The sequence below is a fragment of the Malurus melanocephalus genome, unplaced genomic scaffold, assembly GCF_030028575.1.
Source record: "Malurus melanocephalus ecotype Western Australia unplaced genomic scaffold, MMel_1.1 scaffold_62, whole genome shotgun sequence".
Taxonomy (NCBI): domain Eukaryota; kingdom Metazoa; phylum Chordata; class Aves; order Passeriformes; family Maluridae; genus Malurus; species Malurus melanocephalus.
In genome coordinates this window covers 1,816,680-1,838,295 of record NW_026623294.1, presented here as the reverse complement: position 1 = coordinate 1,838,295, position 21,616 = coordinate 1,816,680, and the positions used below count along the sequence as shown (strand labels likewise).

At 37.1% G+C, this 21,616-nt stretch overlaps 1 protein-coding gene across 8 annotated transcripts in view; it reads right to left on the bottom strand.

The window, feature by feature from the left end:
- VPS13B (vacuolar protein sorting 13 homolog B) overlaps positions 1 to 21,616 on the bottom strand; it is a 423,643-nt gene that overhangs the window by 37,960 nt on the left and 364,067 nt on the right. For all 8 annotated transcript variants that reach the window (XM_057366267.1, XM_057366269.1, XM_057366268.1 and 5 more), the window contains exons 41-43: positions 17,972 to 18,153; positions 15,845 to 16,194; positions 9,435 to 9,596 (exon numbers count right to left, since the gene is read on the bottom strand). In XM_057366267.1, coding sequence (XP_057222250.1) covers positions 9,435 to 9,596; positions 15,845 to 16,194; positions 17,972 to 18,153 — 694 coding nt within the window. The remainder of the gene's footprint in view (positions 1 to 9,434; positions 9,597 to 15,844; positions 16,195 to 17,971; positions 18,154 to 21,616) is intronic.

Here is a 21,616-nt window from a genome sequence, read left to right as displayed (position 1 = left end):
GCAACAATACCATAAAATGACTCTGAATAATACATTTTTAGAAATTAGCTGCTTTGACAGCATTTTTTAGCATCCAGACACACAMCTGTTCAGAAAAAAAAGGGCAAGCAGACTAGAGAGCATAAAACAGGAAATAAGAGATTTTCTCCATTGCCTTTGAAATTGTTCTAGAAACCCACTCTATCACCAGCAAGGTGATACAGAATGCAGGTCCATGCCAGATTTTTTGCCTTCAGAATAAGACAAGAAATTACAAATACGCTTCCCTTCAAAATAAAGAAGGACTTGTATAGTTGCATGTGTGTGTGTGTTACATGCAGAATGTGCTATATTGCTGAGAGATGGGAAACATTTCATTTCTTACACAAATGTGGTGGTAAGTTCAAGCTTGACTGCATGAGAAGAAATTTAACTGCATAATTATACTCCCTATGTGATTTATTCCGGAAAAGGAGTGGCTTTTTTCCAGTTTAACTTAAATCACTTCCAGAGCAATATAGTCTTTCATCATTTGAAGAGCCTTTCATCCGTTTACCCACCATACGCACTTACCTCTGTCCCATGGAGATTCTTTAAGCCAGAGTAGTGAAAATTGGTACTATTCCATGTAGGTCAGTGAAGTTACATAAATTTACACCAGCTGAGGATCTGGCTATTTAGYTCTGTATAGATCTTTTGTGGCTGTGCAAACTTAAGGATGTGAGTTATATATAAGGGATCAAAGCAATAAGCATTCTGGGTAAAATTTATTCTTTGCAGAGGGCCAGCACAAAGCCTAAGCATCACTTAAGTTCTTTAAAACAGTCATATGAAGGCCTTGTGGGAATTCTCTCTTGAGGGTTGAATTTCACTCTGATTTTGGACATCTGTCATTAATTAATTTAAGTAATTGAGAACAGGATCAGGCCCAAACATCGATTATTTACACTAGCAAAAACTGAAACTTGTAATACTGTGTTCTTCCATGATTTGTTTCCAGGAAGAGATAGCATTCACCATGGATCTGGTCAGCTGGAMTTAGTGAAGGGCTGGATGTTGGAGTTTTCTTCATTGTTTTAAGAAACAACCACAGCAATAACTTTCAAAGATATTACAACTCAGTAGCCTGTTTGCAATTTGTGGTATCCTCAGCACAAGTTACACACAGAACAATAACATCCATTCAGTGGGTGGCTTTTGAATTTGCAAGAGTGATGACTGTTGCATTCAGATTCAAATGAGCTCTATGCTGGAAGCACAAAGGCTGATAGTGCCCATGTGTGCAAGGGCAGGCATCTGGATGTGCACACGTGTGGGTACAGCTCTATATTCAAGGTTATGTGTAGGGAGGCTCCACACTAGGATAGCCAAACTCATAAACAAACATGTCACTTCMATTCTTAAGTATTACTTACAGAACAGGAAAAAGAAAACAGCAAAAAAAAAATCCAATTGCAGTGCCTGGAATAAGTTCAGTTTCTTACAGAGGCAGCTGGGAATAAATCTCATCACATACGAAAATCAGGAGAAACAAGAAAACTGTTTACTTTGGAGAGAATGGTAGCTGGAAATGACAGCCAAATAATGCRAAAAGGTACTTAAGTGGTCAGTGTCAGCTAGCAGGCTCACAAAATACAGTSTGCTCCAAAGATAGATGTCATGTAAATGCCATAATTAAAGATTAGTAATTGCATGTAGCTACAACATTAGGATGTCTCCCACCCTGTATAAACAGCTTTGCTCACGAGTTTAATGGTCCCAAGGAACATGCTGTCAGCTTTCCCTGAGCAGTCATTAGCTCCCAAATGCTGCCTTACTAATTTTCTTTGTAGCACAACGATTGGTCAGCGTTTAACCTCAAGGTTCAGAAAAAAAAATAAAGAAGAGCTATTATCATATATTGGCATTTTCTTATTTTACAAACATACAATTTGCATACCAGTGAACATGAAGGATACAGCCTTCATAATTTAAAGATATCGAATATATTTGTATTAATGACCTAACAGTATAAGAATTGGGTACTGTATATGTTTACTTTTGAGCCAAGAAACTGTATCCCATGAAAACAAAAAAAGATCTCTGGATTATTAAGTTATTTGTGAGATTTCTGGAAAAGATAGAAATAATCAGCAAATGACACTAAGTGATGCAGAGATATATGGCAGGAAATAAAAATGGAAGTGATTGTAGAGAATTTAGTAATCAGATGCTAACATTATTTTAGCAGAAAACAGATTCACAAAATTTTTTAAATTGGAAATGGCTCACAAGAATCAGTGAGTCCAGCTCTTAAATGAATGGCACACACAGGGATTGAGCCCATAATCATGTTTGCACCACGCTTTGACCAAATCAAACTGACAGATTTGCAATAATTGCCATTAACTCCCTTTCACTTATCAAGCTTTATGCTAATTGTAAGAATTTATTAGACACGGTTCAAAAAAAGTTCAACAAATACAGCTAGGTATGGGACATATATTATGAGAAAAGAGAAGTCATTSCTTAAAGGTACAAAAAAATTTCGATGGACTTCAAAGCATTCTAACAAATACAATCCAATGATAAGTGAAAATTCATAGCTYAGAATTTAAACAGACTATCTACTGTATACGTGAAGATAGGCACTCATTCATGTAAATATTTAATTTCTGCATTTTCTGTTAGGGAAACACACCAGCAGATAACCCAGAGAGTTTTGTTTTGACTAGACTTTGCTGGGGTTTGGATTTGTAATTCTGAGCCATTATGGATTTKTGTTTTGAGAGGAAAACAAATTACTAAGATGAAGCTGCTCCTACTGGAGCAAATGGCTAGAAAAGCCATTTATCTTTAAAATAAAAAATACCTTTATCATGCCTCTTCACAGAATGTTTCTATGYACTCCTCAAAATTTACTTAGGTTTTCAGCTAGATGTGTGAGTGGAGGATACGACCTGAGTAAATAAAGCTGAGTGTCATATGACAAGGCATGAGGACTAAAATGGGGGATTAAAAGTGACACTAAGAAGGGATCCTGTCCAGAAAAGGCATCAATTTCCAGCTGTGTAAGTAATTTAAAGCTTGAGCCCTGAAAATGCTTAGTGATGCAAATTTGATTTCTACTTTGCTTGTAGATTCACCAGATTTAACTTGGTTYCACCAAGGTCCTTTAGATTCTATTTGTCTTCTAAGTGAAAATAGAAAGTATTTTTTGGGGGAGTCTGGAAGTTATCCAGTGAGGACCTCGTTAATGGTGTGGAAGCAGCACTTATTTTAAAAGATAGAAGACATTAAAATAAAAGCTGTGATAATGCAGCAGCATGGAGGAAATGTAGCTCTAGARATGGGAGCTGAATCCTAAGATTTGAAGCTAAAGCAATTTTCAAGTGAAAAATTAAAGGAGAAGCTTGATTTGTATTTTTACTGTTTTCACAATACATGGTGTTTCTTGACTAGAATTAGGATTTGCAACAATAAAAACAACTAGTATTTGGAAAAACGGTGAATGAAATATTTATTTTGCACATTATCAGCTGCAGTGACCACCAAACAGCTTGAATTYCACTTTGGCTTCATTTTCTCATGTCCCCTGGGAGATCTGACTGATTCTATGCCATCGACCCTTGTAAGACAAAAGGCCAGTACAGAGCATGGAAAAAGGTAATTTCCAACACYCCCTGATGGCTCATAGAGAAAAGGTCACACTTGGCAGATCAAGCACAACCCTGGGGGCTCCAGGAGATGTTTGAACCTCAACACAACCTGCAAAGCAGGCCTGAACCTCACAGGTACAAATTTACTCTACACACTGCAGAAGAGTCTTTTGGTTAAGGAAGAGTAACTAAATTATGTGGGTTCAAGGATAATATTAATCCTTATCTGCCCCAGGTATTATCTAAAAAGTCGATTTCATGTAAYACAGTATAAGCATTGATTTAGAATGCAAGACCCCAAATAAATGCAATAGTACTTTTCTCACTAGTTAAACAGTGTAAAATAACATACAACTTTTTTTGCCTGATGTTGTTCTCTAAATGACCTGCAGAGAATTACATAAAGTACAACAGACTTTTCAGAGAACCTGCAACATTCCTAAACAGTAAAATGGGAAAATATCCCAATAAAAATTGGTTATGTAAGCTACAGTTTCTAAGTTTGAACCCACACAGTACTGCATATAATTTCATACATTATATAACCCAATATCTGAACTGCAACTTGGAAATAAATAACAATGAACTGTGATCCTGCTGGACATGCAACAAGAATCAAAATTTGTMTTCCGTCTTTTTTTTTGTAGGAGAATGAGAAGGAAGTTCTTAAATATCAAATTTGCTACTTGTAAAACTACAGCAGCCCTTTAAAATATGTTTATAAAATTTTATCAGAATTTGTGTTCACAGACACATTATTTGAAATAAGAAAAATTTTAAATGTGTTCYAGTGAAGGTATTAATAATGTACTAACCAGTACTAATATCTACTGAAGGCTCTTTAAGTGTATGATCAGAAAAATAAGCAGTACATATATTTCCCCTCAAATTCTACATAAGTAGCAATAAAGTAACACAGTGTCAGGCAAATTTACTGACTTCAATAAGAAATAAATTTATTTTATTTATAACCACATTCTCATTGAAGTCATTGCCCAGTTCAACAAAGGAACTGATTTTTATCCACTACGTCCATTGCTTCAAGTTAAAAATAGTGAAAAGTGAAAATGGACTGTTACTGTAACCTTGGGAGGARACTGAAGGAAGGTTTGAKGGCTGCTACTTCTAAAAACTTCTAYGCAACATTATRTCCTGCATAGAAAGCAAAGGAATAAACTTAAATCCATCACTGTGTCATCGAAGGACTCTGCTGAAATTTGASTGTGGAGAAAACAACTAGTAATAACCAGCATGTTATAGACAATTTTTGCTGTCTATTCATAAGCAAACAATCTCTGCAGAATACATTCAGGGGACTCTCACATGAATATCTGGATTTTACATTTGCTGTGATCCCCAGTGGGACCCTCCAATTGCCTACTGTCTTGCAAGACAGAATTCCTTAACTCTGAGTAAATTGCTAGGAAGATCTGATCTCTTCTAAACTTTAGAGTTTCACCCTATGTATCATATGCTCCAGTTCATCTGAAAATACAGCTGTCTTGGAGACAAACATGACTTTTGATGTAACAGGGGCCCATCCCACAAAGCAATGTGAAGATCAAGATAAGGAGAGCAGGCTGGATCCAATAATATTGTAGGAGCCAGAGTTGTCTGTAGAGGACAGGAATGATGAATCTYCTCTTCCCTTTTAATGATATCTAACAGACCTCTAACTTTCATTAATRTCTGCAAAAGGAACTCACAAAATCTGGCAGCTTTAGATAGAATTGCTTCAAGCCTCAAATATCACCAGTTTTGGACCTACCCCAACTCTGAAAGGGACTATATAGTTGGGGGTGTCTTATCCCTAAGGAAGGCCAAAAMCTCATGAAATCTGAGGAAAATGTGGGGGATGGAGTGGCACAGAAGAGTGAGCATCGAACCTCAGACTTATTACTGAAATATTAGCCAAACTAGCGAGACTTGCAGGAATCAGAGTGAAAGTTAAAAGGGAAAGGTTAGGTTCCCTGAAATGTAAAGGATCCGGGCCGGGAAAAAATGAAGGAAGCAAGGAGCTTTAAGTTAAGCCAAACAGTTGGAGGGAYACCATCAAGAGCTGATAAATCCAAATTCTTGGTATGCTATAGCTGTTTTCGTAACATGAAAAAGTTGAATTTTAAAAAAAGATAGCCTATAGTTTCATTAATAATAAAATTAATTCTAAATGTAAATAAAGCCTTATAAAACTATTTGCTAAAAATATTTTAGGTGTGTATGCATTTAATTGTGTTAAATAATTTAAATGGGCAATTACTGCATCTTTATGCTTAATTAGCAAAAGAAAAATGGAGAATTTTATTGATGTGACTGTAAAAGAAATACAATCCTTTTAAAACTATTTATTTTCGTTTAGCTGAACTGCCTTGCCATACTAAAAAAACATTTTGCAGAGGTTAAATAAAGTATTTCATGGCAACCGCTGCTTCTTAGTGCCTGTGTAACAAGAAACATGAGCCAGCCAAAGTTGTGCAAGTTGGTTTTCTTTCCCAGTAAGAGAATGTGGTATCTAAGACCTTGTCCTAACTCATTTTATCCCCAAGAGTAAGTCAAGTAAGTCAAGTATGAACTAATGCCTGGAGGGAAGTCCCTGACTCCAGAAGTATGGATTATTTCACATTTATCTTACAATCTGCTCTCAGAGTTCTTAAAATTCACTAACTTGGCAAGTCAGGAATTATCATGAGAAATGAAATAATTTCATAACTATGAAGTCATCTAGCATTCCACGAATATGACACTCAGAGGGTTTGTCCATGCTTGGGCATTATTCTGACCTTTGGATAACAAGCTGCTAGATAGTTTTGCATGGAAGCAATTAGAAAAGTGCCATAGTATAACAGGGACAACTTGATGTCTTGATTGAGTCTTCGCTTTAATTTCAAGGATTTGTATTAATCATTAAAAAATGTACATGACAGCGTTTGTTATAATATTTTAACAAAATTGTTTTGTATTATTTAAAATGATAAAGCAYTGCACTGTTTAGATGAACTGCCATTCTGAAGCATGCTGTATTTACAATGACTCGTATTGGCAATAAGCAAATAAATAAGCTTACAGGAGAATGCCAAGGTTGTCTCTTTACAAGACCTTTGTAAAGAAAGTTTGTTTCTATCTCAGCAATGAGACAGAACCTGCACTTCCATATAGTTTCAGTCAAATTAGCTCAGTGATGTCTTTTAGTCTCTAAACTTCCCAGCAAGAGATGGCTGTTTAAAAATGTTAAGAGAGCAGAAATCATCTTGAAATTATTCCAAAGGTTGGGACAAGGGAGGTATAACCTCCCTGCTAGAAGAGGCTGCTGGCTCACTCTCAGGAGTGAGCTGTTAGCTTTGCCATCTCCTGGGACATGCAAATCCATCATGACATTCCTGACTGTTTATCAACCCAGTTCTTCAGTGAATCTAAATCTGATCAGAGCAAAACACAATGGGGAAACCCTTTGACATCACCAACTGTCAGCTGAAGAATGAATATCTGACAAATGAATCTGAAGCTCCTACTCCCTCATGTGTGATTTGGTTTTCTGATGGACTTTGCCACCTTTCATCCTGCACGTTTATTTTTCATTTAATAAGAAACTTACATTTCATAGCAGCCATGAAAATGAAATGTTTTACACTGCTCAGGTTTGTGACTGAAAGCACAGTTGAAGTTTTCCAGGTGTTAGATGCTAATGCATCTATATATGCACCATATATTCTGCTGGTGGTCTTAAGAAGTTCAGTTGCAACTAAGAGAAAGCATCAGTAATGAGTTGTCATTTTAAATCTTTAATTTTTCACTTGCTTGAGATAATCTTTATTTTCAAAACTCTTTCCAGTTTGCACCCTTACTGAATATACACCATAATCAGAACTACACCTTTAGCAGATCTGTCTAATACAGGGATTCTCAAAACTGAATAATTTCATGTAAGTAACCRGAAAATGGATACAACAAATTTTGAAGAGGAAAGCCTTACTTAGTTCTGGGTTTATTTACAATTTCTTTAAATATTTCCTTCTTCTTCCAGGTATTTATGAAAAAGCTTAAATGTAATTTTGGGTGGTTGCTAGAAATGCAAGGGGTAATTGGTTATGAAATATAGGTCACACTTAGCTGGTTTTCTTTCTCCCTCACACAACCAAAGGGAATTTGAACAATTGTAATCCTATGTCACCTGATGAGTGGGGGTCCTGTCTCACACTCTGACACATGCCCAGCTGCACAGAGCACTTTCACCATTTGGTTTGCATGACTATGGGATAGTGCATTACATGGGTTTGGTGTATGAGAAAACGTTTTCCTGAAACATGGAAAGGGATATACAGGACTGCAGAGCCTCTAAGTCTCCAAAGGAGTCTCTCTGTCATTATTGCACCAGCACACACTTTTAATAACAGCTCCTCTGTTGCTGGGCTAACATGGTCCTTTATTAGTTTGGCTTCCTCTTAATTTATGCCTTGACTTCAGTGTCAACTGCAACTGTTTACTCTGGCAGAATCTGCTCTGCACAGATTACCACATTCRTGTAMAATTCAGCAGGTTTGCATATCCACCAGCTGACATATGAATGAAAACCAGAGTAAATTTGCCATCTCTGCCTCCTACTGTAACTTGAAATTTGCCAGCAGTGAAAGTGGGCACAGCTCCTGTTWAGAATTACCATTCAAAATTCACTTTCTTTCTCACATGCTAAGACTGGTATTTTCTAGGGCTCTAGAGGAGTTAGGAACTCCCATTCACGACATCCCTCCTAGGATGTGTAAAAATTTTAGCAACTTTTCAGGGCAGGACTACTGCTTGGCAAATGGGGTGGCACAGGTCTCTCGTTTCCTACTCAGCAGGAGCTGGGTACACACTAAGAAAAGCTGCGTACACACTAAGAAAAGTGTCTAAGAAAAGAGAAGAAAGGTTCTGCTGTTTCATAAACACTTTAAAATTAGATTTAAGTTCTTGCCATGTCTTGAATTAAATGAGAAGTCTATTTTTCACCACCACCCAAGTGTTGGTTTCCTCTCCCAAGTAACAAGAGGTAATGGGACAAGAGGAAATGGCCTCAGGTTGTGCCAGGAAGGTTTAGATTGGATATTAGGAAAAGTTGCTTCACAGTAAGGGTTGTCAAGCATTGGAACATGCTGCCCAGCATGAGTCACCATCCCTGAAAGTCTTTAAAAGATGTGTGCATGTGGCACATAGGGACATGGTTTAGTGATGGACTTGGCAGTACTAGGTTGGACTCAATGATTTTAAAGGTCTTTCCAGCTTAAATGATTCTATAGTTTCATTGAAATACTTCCTGCTGATAGTTTAAAAATATTTTATTTCAGTTTCAGTGTTTATCCTTAAAAAAMMCCCMAAAAMCAGTAACCCAGAAACGGTATTATTTAAACTAAATAAGTGGGGTGTTTCTGGCAATTTCAAATCTTTTCTAAGGCAWGCACTAAGCTGAGAGCTTTGTCCAGTTTGACCCCGTTCTGCAAACAATTTCAAYGAACAGATGCTTCTGGTAAAAACAATTCATTAAAAAAATTCCCCAAACCTCTCATGTGCATCTCAGAAAACAGACACTGATCGCTTAGTTATAGAAACCTGGCAAGCTGTCCTTCCTTTTTTCAGAAGCTKCACACAACCGCTCGGCTTTACAAAAAGTTCTACCCTTGAGTAATTTTTAAAGACTTCTGGCTTTCCTCACACTTTGTTTACCTTTTCTCTGCGTTGCAGCCCCAGTGTGTGACTCCTGAAGGAACTGGAGTTTTAGAGAGAGTTGACACTACAGAGAAAACCAAGCAATCACTGCATAAAGGCACCATCAGAAGGTTTCTGACGTACCTGAGGGGACTTGTGCGAGCGCCAGCTGTACTGGTGGCTGTGGAGAGTTGCCAGCAAAATATTCTCATCAGTGTCCACCTGGCCAAACCGCAGCGTCTCCTGTGTGTCATTGCAGATCACGAAATGGCTGAAGACAAACTCCTCTGCCTCAGGGCATCGGTTCTGAAAGGAAAGGGATACAAAAGCCAGAAAGAATCAATGTCAGGACATTTGGCAGCTGCCTGCCCAGTGGCAACTGTTACAACACAGAAATGCAAGATCTCTTCCCTTAGCTTTGGCCTCATAGTACTCTCTGCAAAATCTAGTTTTTGGGTTGACAAAATATATCCTAAGGCTCTTTATGTTTATATTACTTTATGTTTCTGTAATGCAAATCTTATAGATTTAAAACTACAATAAAAACGAAATTTTCTAATTTGGGTAAAAAACTTCAACAACATTGAATTCGGTGGAAAATTACATGTTACATAGGGCAGACTGGGTACAACAGGCTGAGCAGAGAGGCATGAAGAAATTTCTCACTGCTTGACAACTGAGCTCTCAGGCCAACAGGTTACAATTCCTCTTCCTCAGCTTCTGCTTCTACTTTGAAATATTGCCGTGGAACAGCAGAAGACTTTCCTTCCTGATAGCACAACACTTGAAAAGACAACTAAAGAAAAAAAAAGGAGATGCAGGAAGAGTATTTTCACAGCTCCATGAGGCTAATTTGAAAATGGATTATGCCATTTAAATGGGGGGAAAAAAACCCCATCGGTTTTAGAAGTATTTTAGATTTTACAATATTTTTTTCCAGCATTTTTCCATCCCTCTCTTTCTGCTTTTCTTCTGGCTGCTTGTCACTCTGTTGACAGAATGAGACTATATATTAGTCATAAAAATTGCCAGAACTACAGGTCTTCCACCCCTGAAGGCACAAACTATAATCCCCTGTATGGGAGAGCCCAAAGTGTGACCAACAATTYGATCTGGAGATCATCTCTCATTTATTTCTGCCCTAGTCATAGTGGGCTGGCACCTTCCACTTACAAACAACTATCCAGCAACCATAATGATTACTTGAAGAAACCAATATTTGGATAGTCTTTATGCAGTTCTAACAAAGAATTCATCTTTTTGTGGTTTTTGTTCTATTTGACCCATTTTTCCTAGCACATGCTTATGACAATATTTTTCTGTTGGCTGGTTTCCCTCTTCACAACAGAGCTCAGCTACTCTTTTCTCATCCYTTCTTCCCATGATGTTTTCTCTAACTTATGGAACCTCCATTGTTTTTGAGAGCTGTTTCTGCTTCTGCTCTCTGCTCTCAGTGGGCCTTTTAAACAGACACAACAAAGCTAGCACCTTCTCTGACTTTAATCATATGGGTCCCTTAGCTCTTTGATAACAATGTGTCTGGAAGCCTGCAAAAATTCAGAGATCATACAAGACGCAGAGAAATATCTCCTCATGRATCCCTATGCAGCCTCAGTTATCCATGAAAATCAGTTTAGTACATCGCTTGTAGCAACACTACTGTGTKATGCACATGGAAGCTTTTCTGAGAAGTGTGGAAGGTATGTCCAATTTAGCATCCCTGAATGCACATTCACTACTGGCTACCCCAGAACAACCTAAGRTGCACCTACAGGCAGAACCCCAGGATGTCTGGGGCTGGAAGGGTTTTTGGAGATCACCTAGTCCAACACCTGCCAAAGCAGGTTGACCTGGAGCAAGCTGCACAGGTTCCCATACACACAGGGATCCAAAACACTACTCCAAAGAGGGAGACTCCACAACCACTCTGGGCAATCTGTTCCACTGATTGGCCACCCTCACAGTAAATATGTTTTTCATGACATTSAAATGGAACTTCCTCTGTTTCAGTTTGTGTCCATTGCCTCTTGTCCTTCATTAAAGCAGATTGTAATTCCTTCTGTAACTAAATGTCTGAATGATTGCTTGGGAGTATTTGTGCAAATGCTATTCACCCTAGGAATATTTAAGCATGAGAATATTCAGATTAAAACTTCTTCTCGAATCTCATGACTTCTTCTGCATAAGATCAGGTATCTTTTGTGAAACAGGGGTCAGGTGAGCATAACCAAAACTGMACTCCTTCCAAGCAGCAAAACTCTTTACAGAGCAATATGTCTGTATCACATTCAGTAGCAGGTCTGRATGTGCTAAAGGCTGACATTTACAGTGCCCCTTCAGAGTGCAGAGTTTATTTTGGCATTTTCTAGTGGAGGATCTATGACTTTTTACTGTCAAGCTGCCATACCCACATACCCATAAGTCTACCGCAAATATATATATTTTCCTGTTACAGCTTTGCAAAATGTTCTTTTTAAAAGGGAGGATTTACTATCTGCAGAGCTCAGTATGTTGTGAGAGTCAAACCTATTCACAACCCCARGGGAATTTAAGAGAAACTTTTTCTTTTCATTCAAATACTTTTTCTTGCTGATTACACAGAGATTGAAAGAACAATGCCGTAAGATGATGAACTTTCTTCTTTTTACCTTACTAGCTCACTTAATTTCAAGTAAGTAAATACAAACTTGGTGGGTTTTTACCTTTTCCAGAGGSAAAAGAGAATCCAGCAAGTTTTTGGCATGCAGAGAACTTGTAAATTCTGCTGGGGGAATATTATCCTATCAGGAATTACTAATAGACTTGCACATATTTTGGTGCTGATGAATGACTGCCATTAATCATTCCTCTTGAAAGCTAGACTTGCTTTTAACAGCAACACTGCTCAAAGTTAAGTGAAAGAGGTATTTTAGGCTCTATTTTATAATAGTTCCAAAGTTTTAACCAAGGAAACACCAAGATTTGCATAATAAGGCTTTTCTCTGTGCAGCCAGGATTAAGAGAAAGCTGCTGATACTTCCAGTCTTGATAATAACAGATGACTGCAGGAACATCAAGGAAGCATGAGGATGCTTTAGCTCACTGAGGCAACTATGCACTGGACACTCATGCTTCTTTGTCCCTGGGCATCTGCAGCAGCAGCACCCTGCACCCACCACAGGGAACTGGATCCCACATTGCTGCTGAAGTCTCATGGTAGAAACTTCTAGGGTAAATGGAAARGGAAGAATAAACAGCAAAAGGATGKAGTGAAGAAATCTGGATTGATAGGAGAATATCTAGGGAAACCAGCCATGATAAAACCAAATAGAACTGGGCCATTTGTGTGGCAATGATGCCGAAGGACTGAATGATACTCCAGGAGCTGAAAACACCTAAGTGGGGATCAGGAAAAAAAAATCCCTCTCTGAATTAAAACAGCAAATCAAAAGAATCAGCAAAAGATTAACAGCCTGAATCAGATACAGATTACGGTCAGTTCCYAGGGGACAATTTCCTGCCCCTCTTTAGATCATTTTTCAGCTGTTCTTTTCTCTCAGAGAGGCCTGGAAAGTGTCTCTCCTTTATTGGGCTTTCAAATATTTTGTAAATTCTATTCAGAGAGGGGGAGAAACATCCCACATAATACTAGTCACCAGGCTTCCCCAGTGTCAGAACTTTCTGCTCGTGTCTTAGCTCACAGCTATTTCAAAGCATTTCTGGATCTGGAAAAAACTCACACCATAAAAGCCTAGGCCTCTTCATATGCACAAAATTATTTTCTTTGTGCTTCACAAGCTACCAAAGACCTTTGCAAGTTTTTTCTCTCCCTCTCATGTACACACACACACCCCCTAACAATTTTTTTTAATGTGAAGTCTTTAACAATTTCTCATCTCCCTTGAAGSTCCTCTAAGAGAAAAGAACATTTTCCTTAGGATTCTTTACACTTCACTTTCATAGCAATGTCCAGACATTTTCAGCCAGAAACTTTCTGTATCCTTCCCCCTTTGTTCTTTGTGCTTATGGTAGAAAGATGGGGAAACTACTGTAATCACAGATGTCCTTTTGACTGATCCCAGCTCATTAAGAAAACTTATGCAACTGCCAACAGAAAGGTTAAGCACTAGGCACACCTCGAGGAAAAGAAGTTCTAGTGCTCTAAAACAGGTTTAAAACAGGAGCTTTTCTAACTTTTGAGTAGTTTAGGAAAGCAGTCGCCATAAGAGACCACAAAGGAAAAGCTTTTTCCCAGGAATAACACTTAGTGCCATACCTGGGGAGCTGTTTTCTCTGCTGACCCTCTGCCTCTACATATCTCAAAGCACTAAGGCTGTAAAACAATTTGTGATGGCTTAAATGCTCAAATAAAGGGAAAAGACACCACACACTCTACCACATGTATATTCAGAGGAGACATACATTTTCGATCTCACTTGACAGTGTGTTGTGTTATTATTGAATAATAAAACTCAATTAACAACATTAACAACATTAACAACATTAACAAAATTAACAATCTTGAAGTTCCTTGCCCAGGTTTTTAACTATCTAACCCATTACTGTAGCTCTGCATTTAGATGTGCATTAGCCAGTTACTGCTTGTAGTTAAACAGGGATTTCAGATTAGACAGTGAAATATGTCAAAAGGGGAAAACGGTTTTTAAAAAGTGCTAATCCTCTCAGATTTCCAGCATGTGACTTAGAAATATAAAGCTGGTATTTTTTAGGTTTAATCTACTTCCAAAATGTTCACCATTACTTAATAAAAAGACCCCAAACCAATCAAAAACCAAAGATCAACAACAACAACAAATCAGTCCACATCGAGGAAATAAAGAAACTGACAGAGGCTTCTGTTAGTTCTGAGCTCCTGACGTAAAGGTGCATGGCCAAATTGTTTCATGCTTCATCTGTCTGTCTATTGACTCCAACATCACTTGTTGCAGATTTTAATCCAGCAAAAAATATGTGGAGAATTCAAATAACCTCTCCTGGTTATTACATTTATGCTTCTAGCTGTAGTATTTATATTGCATTTYGTGTGAACAGCAAACATCAAACAATGCTTATTACTGGGAAATTTATTCCCTCTCTGAGCAGTGCATGCCAAGCCCCCAAACTGGAGGTAAAGTCACATAAAAAACATCTTGGCAACAATTAATTTAATAAGCCATTTTGAACCCAGTTGCGTGTTAACTGTTCCCTAATTTCAAAGCATTGCTAGTTTTTAATCTCAAATACTCAGGGCTAGATACCCACCACATCAGAACATGGTGGCAAGTACCCCTGACATGAGAGGAAACAAGAAAATTACAGCAACAATTACAGAAGTATATCCTCCTGTGGCCCATGTTAACATTGCCAAATCCATGTATAAATCAGTACCAACTATTCTTAGAATGTACCTGTCAGCAATATACTGTGCGACATATGGCTCTACTTAATCAAATATACAATTCCATTTTTTTCAACTCAGAATATTCCTTCAAGGCACAGAGTAGTCAGTCAGTCATTCACACTGTGATGTGGTTTAAAACATTTAAATATTTATGCACCATATTTTATTTATATGTATAGCTATGTCTGAGAGATCTTTTTTTCCCCATCCTAAGAGGAAACTGACCTTTCTGAAGGCCATTTTGCAGTAGTTGCCACACATGTCTTAGATGAGGGACTAGTACTAAGTCAGAAATATTTTGGGTTTAAACAGCCTACCAAAGACTCTCTTATACTTTCTATGTTTGTTTTTTATTAAAAGCATTGTTCAAAATATGACAAGAAACAGAAATTGGAGCTACAAAGATTTTTGTTCACATTGATATTTGAGCCAGCTGTAAAGATTTAAATCACACTAGATCTTGTTTTATGAATGTCCTTTTGCAACAAGAAAACCATGGAATGCCCTTAAAAAAGAATTTTTTGATATAAAACAGATGTTTTATCCTTTTTTGGGGGCTATGTTATTGTAGTGCCATGATAGGTAATTAATTCCCAGGCTCCACATAGGTCTTCAGGCAGATGAAGAGAATGATTTGATTTCAAGGCTATAGTGGAGTAAGGGAATTACAGGCCTTTGAGGGGTCATTGCAGAAGCAAGTTTCTTATACTGGGACTGGCTTCAGCCATTAATGCTGCTTGCAGAGAATGTAATGTGAAACCAGTGTGCAACTTCAGTAAGGATGGAAGCAGTAGCTGGAAACAATATGCTCTGCTGCTCAGACCGAGCTGAGCTGACGCATCATGTGGCACTCACCTTTTCATAAATTAATGGAATATTTTGCATTTCAAGAGCAGGATTTTGATTACTCTGATATGAATCCCTGTAGTTTCACTGAAACTCAGGCATTTCTGGCTACATTTACTTTTACATATTTTTCTCCTAACTCTGTTAACAAAGAATTAATATTTATAAGGAAAAATCTCTTTCAGTATAACTTAGAGCTTTTACATATTGGAATATTTTTACGGAAAGCAGTTTATTGGAATATTTTTRCGGAAAGCAGTTGATATTCTAATTTCCTATTAAATTAATCACAATAGTTACATTTTTTCTTATTATTGTATTTGCATACCTGTTGCCAAGCTTGAATTGCTGTATTTAGAGAATGAAGTGCATATTGGCCAAAGTTGATGAAAATAGGGTCAACCATTATCGTGCAGTCCAACAGCCTTCCTGCAGTGCTGCTGGAAATAGCAACCTGCCCCCAGATTTTGAAAGGCTTCACAACACTCTGCATGGTCACATTTCGACATTCCAGAAGTTTACAGTCAGCTTGAGTCGAAAACTGGATCTCCTGGAACATTGACTCATCATTCCACTGACGAAGATATACATGAGGCTCATCAAAGGAAATGATCATGTATTCTAGTTCAGATGGCATGTTCTTATCAGATAGAAATGGCTGAAGGAACTTTGGTGGTGCTGAAAAGTAAAAGAACAAACAAGACTAGAATATCACCATTGCTGCATTCTGTATATTTTTGTAAATTGTGTTTTTACTGCTTGTACATAAGATGAAAACAAGTAAAATTCATTAAAGAGCTGACATTTCTGAAATCTGAAATGAATCTTGTTCACACTATTTGYTAGATGTAAAACAGTATGTTAATTAATAGAAGCTGCAAACAACAAGTGTCTGCAAACCAAAATTCTTTTTATGGTAAATAGAGCAGCCAGCAAAACTGCTTCATCTGCAAACTGCTCTATGCTTCAGACTGACACCTATTTGGAACAGAGACCCCATTTCTGTGAGAATTTTTGCTACAGTAGGTGTATATGACATTCCACACACAGCACATTACAAACATAAYAAAAATTAGCAATATAGTATTTGCTGACGTGTGACTGTGTAGGCCAACATTGGAAGTTGTCTTTGCTGCAATTATGGACAGTTCAAGACCAAAACCCACTAAAATGCGATATATTAGAAATAATACATACATAAAACTAGAAATGAAACAAAACAGCATCCTGAGACTAAAGCATGAGAAATGTATCACAAACCAGATTTTATCTCATTCACTGAAGTCTCAGTTGTGCAAAGTGCTGAGCACTGAGGCAGCAGACACTGCAAGGCACGTACGCCCYTTGTGTAACATTAAGCATGCAAATATTTCCATTGATGTTATTATTTATGTTGCTGGAACTACTCACATGCTTAAAATTAGCATATGCTCTAGTGCTTTACGGATTTGGAACCAAAACACTCATCCCTATCCAGGATCAAGCCCTGTTATTCTACAAAAGTGTAATGGATACAAGTTTTGCGCTCCCTTTGTGTATAACATAGCACAGAGGAGCCCCAAAACTTAAGGCCTTTAGATTCTATAACAACAGTAACAACAGCATAAACTCAATCRCTGTTGAGAAATAAAACAGCTGTGTTTGATTTTAATCTGATTTTTGCCTTTTCCTGTATGTGTAATTTTAAAGACTGAGCATCTGGAATTGAAGTGTAATAGTGAGGAAGATTATGTACTGATAGCAGTAGCAGATAGAGAAGAAATTTTTTGCTAGACATTGAATGCYGGTATGATTTGATAATGAATACATTATAATACTTGCAGAAGCACAAAAACTACTCACAAAGAAAGCTGTCTCTGTCAAAATTATCCAAGAAGTTTGCCCATCTTCCATAGAAAGCATTCCTGGCATTTGAAAATCAGACAATAATCTAAAGATCTCTTGGAATGCATTTGCCATTAATGCAATGACAGAGAGCACTGAACAAAACCAGATGTAGCTCCAAAAGTGATCATAACTGAAATAACTTAAATCTGCAGTTCTCAGAGCTCTTCCAAGGAATTCCTACTAAGAGGGCTGCAAAATCTTCAAATATTTTAATAGTRCTGTTAATACGCTGGAAAATGTAAAAGATCAAATTCATTCACTAAGATGGCTCAAAAGTAAAGTGGCACCTGCTGTCCCTAATCAGACTATGAAAGGCAGACRGCTTCTACAGTTACCCGTTCCGGAGGCAGGAAGGGGCTGCTCACGCCGCTCGCTGCCGACCGTGGGGACTGGCTCAGAGCAYCCAAACCATTGGTTTGAGCCTGAAGCCCGTGCCACTCTCTTTGTGAGAGCTTATTTCAGGCATGCCTATTTGAATGAGGATGTGAGGACTACACAGAGCAAAAGAGTGGTGAAGCAGYGTCTGGGAAGCACATGCTTTTATTRTTCTGCATAAAGCAGTACATACCTGTGCCGAGTTGATCAAGATGATGGCATAGGTGGACTTCCAAACAGGTAAATTGGATCAAGACACTCAGTGATGGCACAAACCAAGGAGTAAAACAGGAGTCAACCCTGGTACAAGCTGCCAATGCCGTGGGGGTCACAAGCTGATCGCATGCACTTTGGGAGCCAGATTCACTTTCTGAGCTGCAGAAAGAAGGTAACAGAGTAGTACTTCAGCATTTCCAGAATTTTACCATTTTACAGGATTTGATGACGTTCCATGCTCATTTTCTGACACAGATATAATGGTTTTATTTTAATTTCTAATGTCAATGTCTGTATTTTTCCACAGCAGAACATAACAGACAAGATTGCAATCCATCCATGCTTTTATCAAACTACACTTTCAATCTACAAACATTTGAACTACAACACCAAAGCCCATTTGCAGAAGATAAAACCAAAATATGCCAGGTATCTTTTAATTGCTGAAAGAGCTAAACAGAGTATATTATAATTATTAAGGCTATAAGAATGAGCTGAAAGTTCATTTGGTCAGGAAAATGATTTTTTTTTAATTTGATTTTAAGAAACCCAACTTGTGACCATCAAACTACTTGTATGTATGAACACCTTGTCTATGTAAGCTTTATTTCATTTGCCCTTCTCACTCTACAATCATAATTCAAAAAGAATCTCCAAGTGTTATAAGCTCAGCCTGGAGCCCTTTACTAGCATCTATTACAACATATYAACTACACATTTAAAGTGCCACCCCGCTGATGTTTTTTCATAGCTGTGTTCCTAACACCATGAATTTCTAAGCATTATCTTTCAGTCTCTTGAGAGAAACTAACACTACATCACAATTCTATAGGCTGCTAAGACACCACAGTAGTACAAATAAACTTTCTAACTTAAGCCAAAACTATCCTTAATGTTCCTTCTTCTCACTCCCTTTGAAGTTTGTCTCTGAAGAGTTTTAGTTTAAAAGTTTAGATTTGATTCAAGATAATTATGACCACATCCCCAGTCAAATACCATCTTTATTTTTAAAATAAAATTTAAGGAAAGACGAACTAAGGTTAACTTAATATTTTTGTCAGAAAGTCATTAGTTTTTATAAAGCACCACAAATATATTTCCACTGACATTTTAAAGATAATTTAAATTCAAACACAAGTTTAAATTTGAAAAATTACTTTCCAAGCAACACAGGTTGTGCTTTTAGGACCAGATTTTTCATCATTTTWAAATTCAAAATTATGCATAAATATAGTAGGTAATCAAAATGTTCAGCTGCAAWTACATGGAATTTCATGGAAAGGTAAATTTATCGGTATTCTTTTGTTTTACAGTAGCTATCTAGTATAGTTTTTATTTATAGAGMTTAAATCCAGCTTAAGACTTGAGGTCATAAAACACTTATGCAGCAGTAAAACCCAACTAAGACTARCTAATTATCAAAGAATCATGACAAGGTATTAAGAATGGATTAGGTTGGTCAAGGATGAAACATCAATGACTTAATCAGAATTTTAGCTGCTTTCCTGTGCTTCTTCACTTGTTTAAACTTTTTGTTTACATTCCAAAACCAGCRTTGTAGGTCTGTTGAGAACTGGCATCTTTGAAAATAAAATTGTTCTTTGTGTTCACATGATAAAATTTCTATGGGACTGGACCACAGTCAGACAAATGGAATGTTTTACTTTGCTCTGCCATGGATATTTCTTAGATTTCTGAAACAAAGAAAGGAAGCAAATCCAAAAGGACAAAAATTCATATGTTGATTTAGACACTAAGTACTTTTGAATCTGTGAAACTGGCTAGTTCTCCCAATGTAACTATTACTGTTTTAAGACTTTTTGCTCATTGCATTTTGATTAAAAACAGAAATTCAGGAACGTATGAAATGAAAATGGAAAAAGGACACATGAATGCAAACAAATGTTAACCAAACTGTGATAACTTAAAAAAAAAAAAACCTAATTGCACCTTGATATTCTAAATTAAGRCTTAACTTGCATGAACAGCTGTAACACTGCAGTAAAAAGGAAGGACATTTATTTCTGATATTTGAGGCTTATTCTGAAAATACATGTTTCTTTTCCTCAGAAATCCYATTTCTTGACTCACCTATCAGTGWCTCACCATTTTAATTTCTTTTGATTTGTTTTGGAGATGCATATTTTCATAGAATAAAAAACCACACAAAAYCTTCCAAGTTCTTATTTAGTCAGATTTTACATATCTGCTTTTATTCTCTGAACGTTTCACTGTGGTACAACTTTTGTCATTTCTCACTCATGAACATCTTGATGACAGAGCAACATGACGTGCTTGATGCAGAAGGAAATGTGGCAGGACCTTCACACTATAGATAATATAAAGCATTTTGCCATACTTTTCTCCATTTTTTCTGCCTCACAAGCAGCAGAACACACAGAGGTAGTACCCAGCAATTGAATATGTTTGGACCAAAAAGCTGTTTTTTGTTTCCTGATGGATTCACCATAGAAACCAAAAAGGCCCACCACTGAAACAACTCCCTGCAAAATTCAAGAGTCCAACCACATGCTTAAAAACCTAACCAGAGAAAAACAGCAAATGAGAATGGGACAATGTTGCTCCACAGGACAGAACTGGCCTTGAATCCTCTCCCCTGCTAGTGAGGGRCAAGCGCTGGCAGTGGTGGACTGAGAGGGGCAGGACAATGAATCCTAAACCATGGTTTAGAAGATGAAGTCACTCTACAAAGAGTAAATACCTTCTAGAAACCATCTGAAAAGAAATGCAATGAGGATCTTTCATCACTGTTTTTCCATCTGCCCAGACTTTTGTCAAATTGTAATTGTTTTATCTGTAAGGAAGTCCATTTGATTTTTATGCAATCAGAAACCATATCCAGAATAATGGCTACCATGCCATTATCAAAATAAGAATACAGTATCAGTATAAACCAGCTACAGTTTTATTATAATACAGCTATATTTATTAATAAAATATATTAAAAGCAACAATCAGATTAACGTAATATTTTTTTTTAGAAAACCCAACTGTAATAAAAAGTCATATTATAAATGAATAGATTTAAAGAGGCACTGTAGTCACTACCATGACCCAGTGATTTTAAATTAAATCCCATTTAAACTTTTTGCATAGGGAGACTTAATCAGACTTGTAGCACTGCTAGTTCTCCTTCGACCTTGCAGAGAGCAGAGGAATAAAAAAAMCAGCTCTTTATCACATGCTGTGCACAAACAGCAAATAAAGCAGTGTTAACTGAAAATACAGGAAAATTTCCATTAAGTCTYGGTGAACGACAATAGGAGCATTAATATCAGAAGTAGATGTGATTGTGAAATCAAAATTTGTGCAAAAAGTGAATACAATATAAAAACACCCTCACAATTCTTGGGTCCCTTGGAGCTACAAAACGCACTGTGGACTGTCCACAATTTTTCAGTTGCAAAGAAAAGGAAGAACCAGATTCTACTGCTCTGTGCTTGGCATATCATGCTGAGGGATGGATGTGGCAAAATCAGAGGAAATTATAAATAAAACTGACCTGACCTTAATACCAGAATTTTTTTTCTTTTTTTTTTCTTTTTTTTTTTTTTTTTTTTTTTTTTTTTTTTTTTTTTTTTTTTTTTTTTTTTTTTTTTTT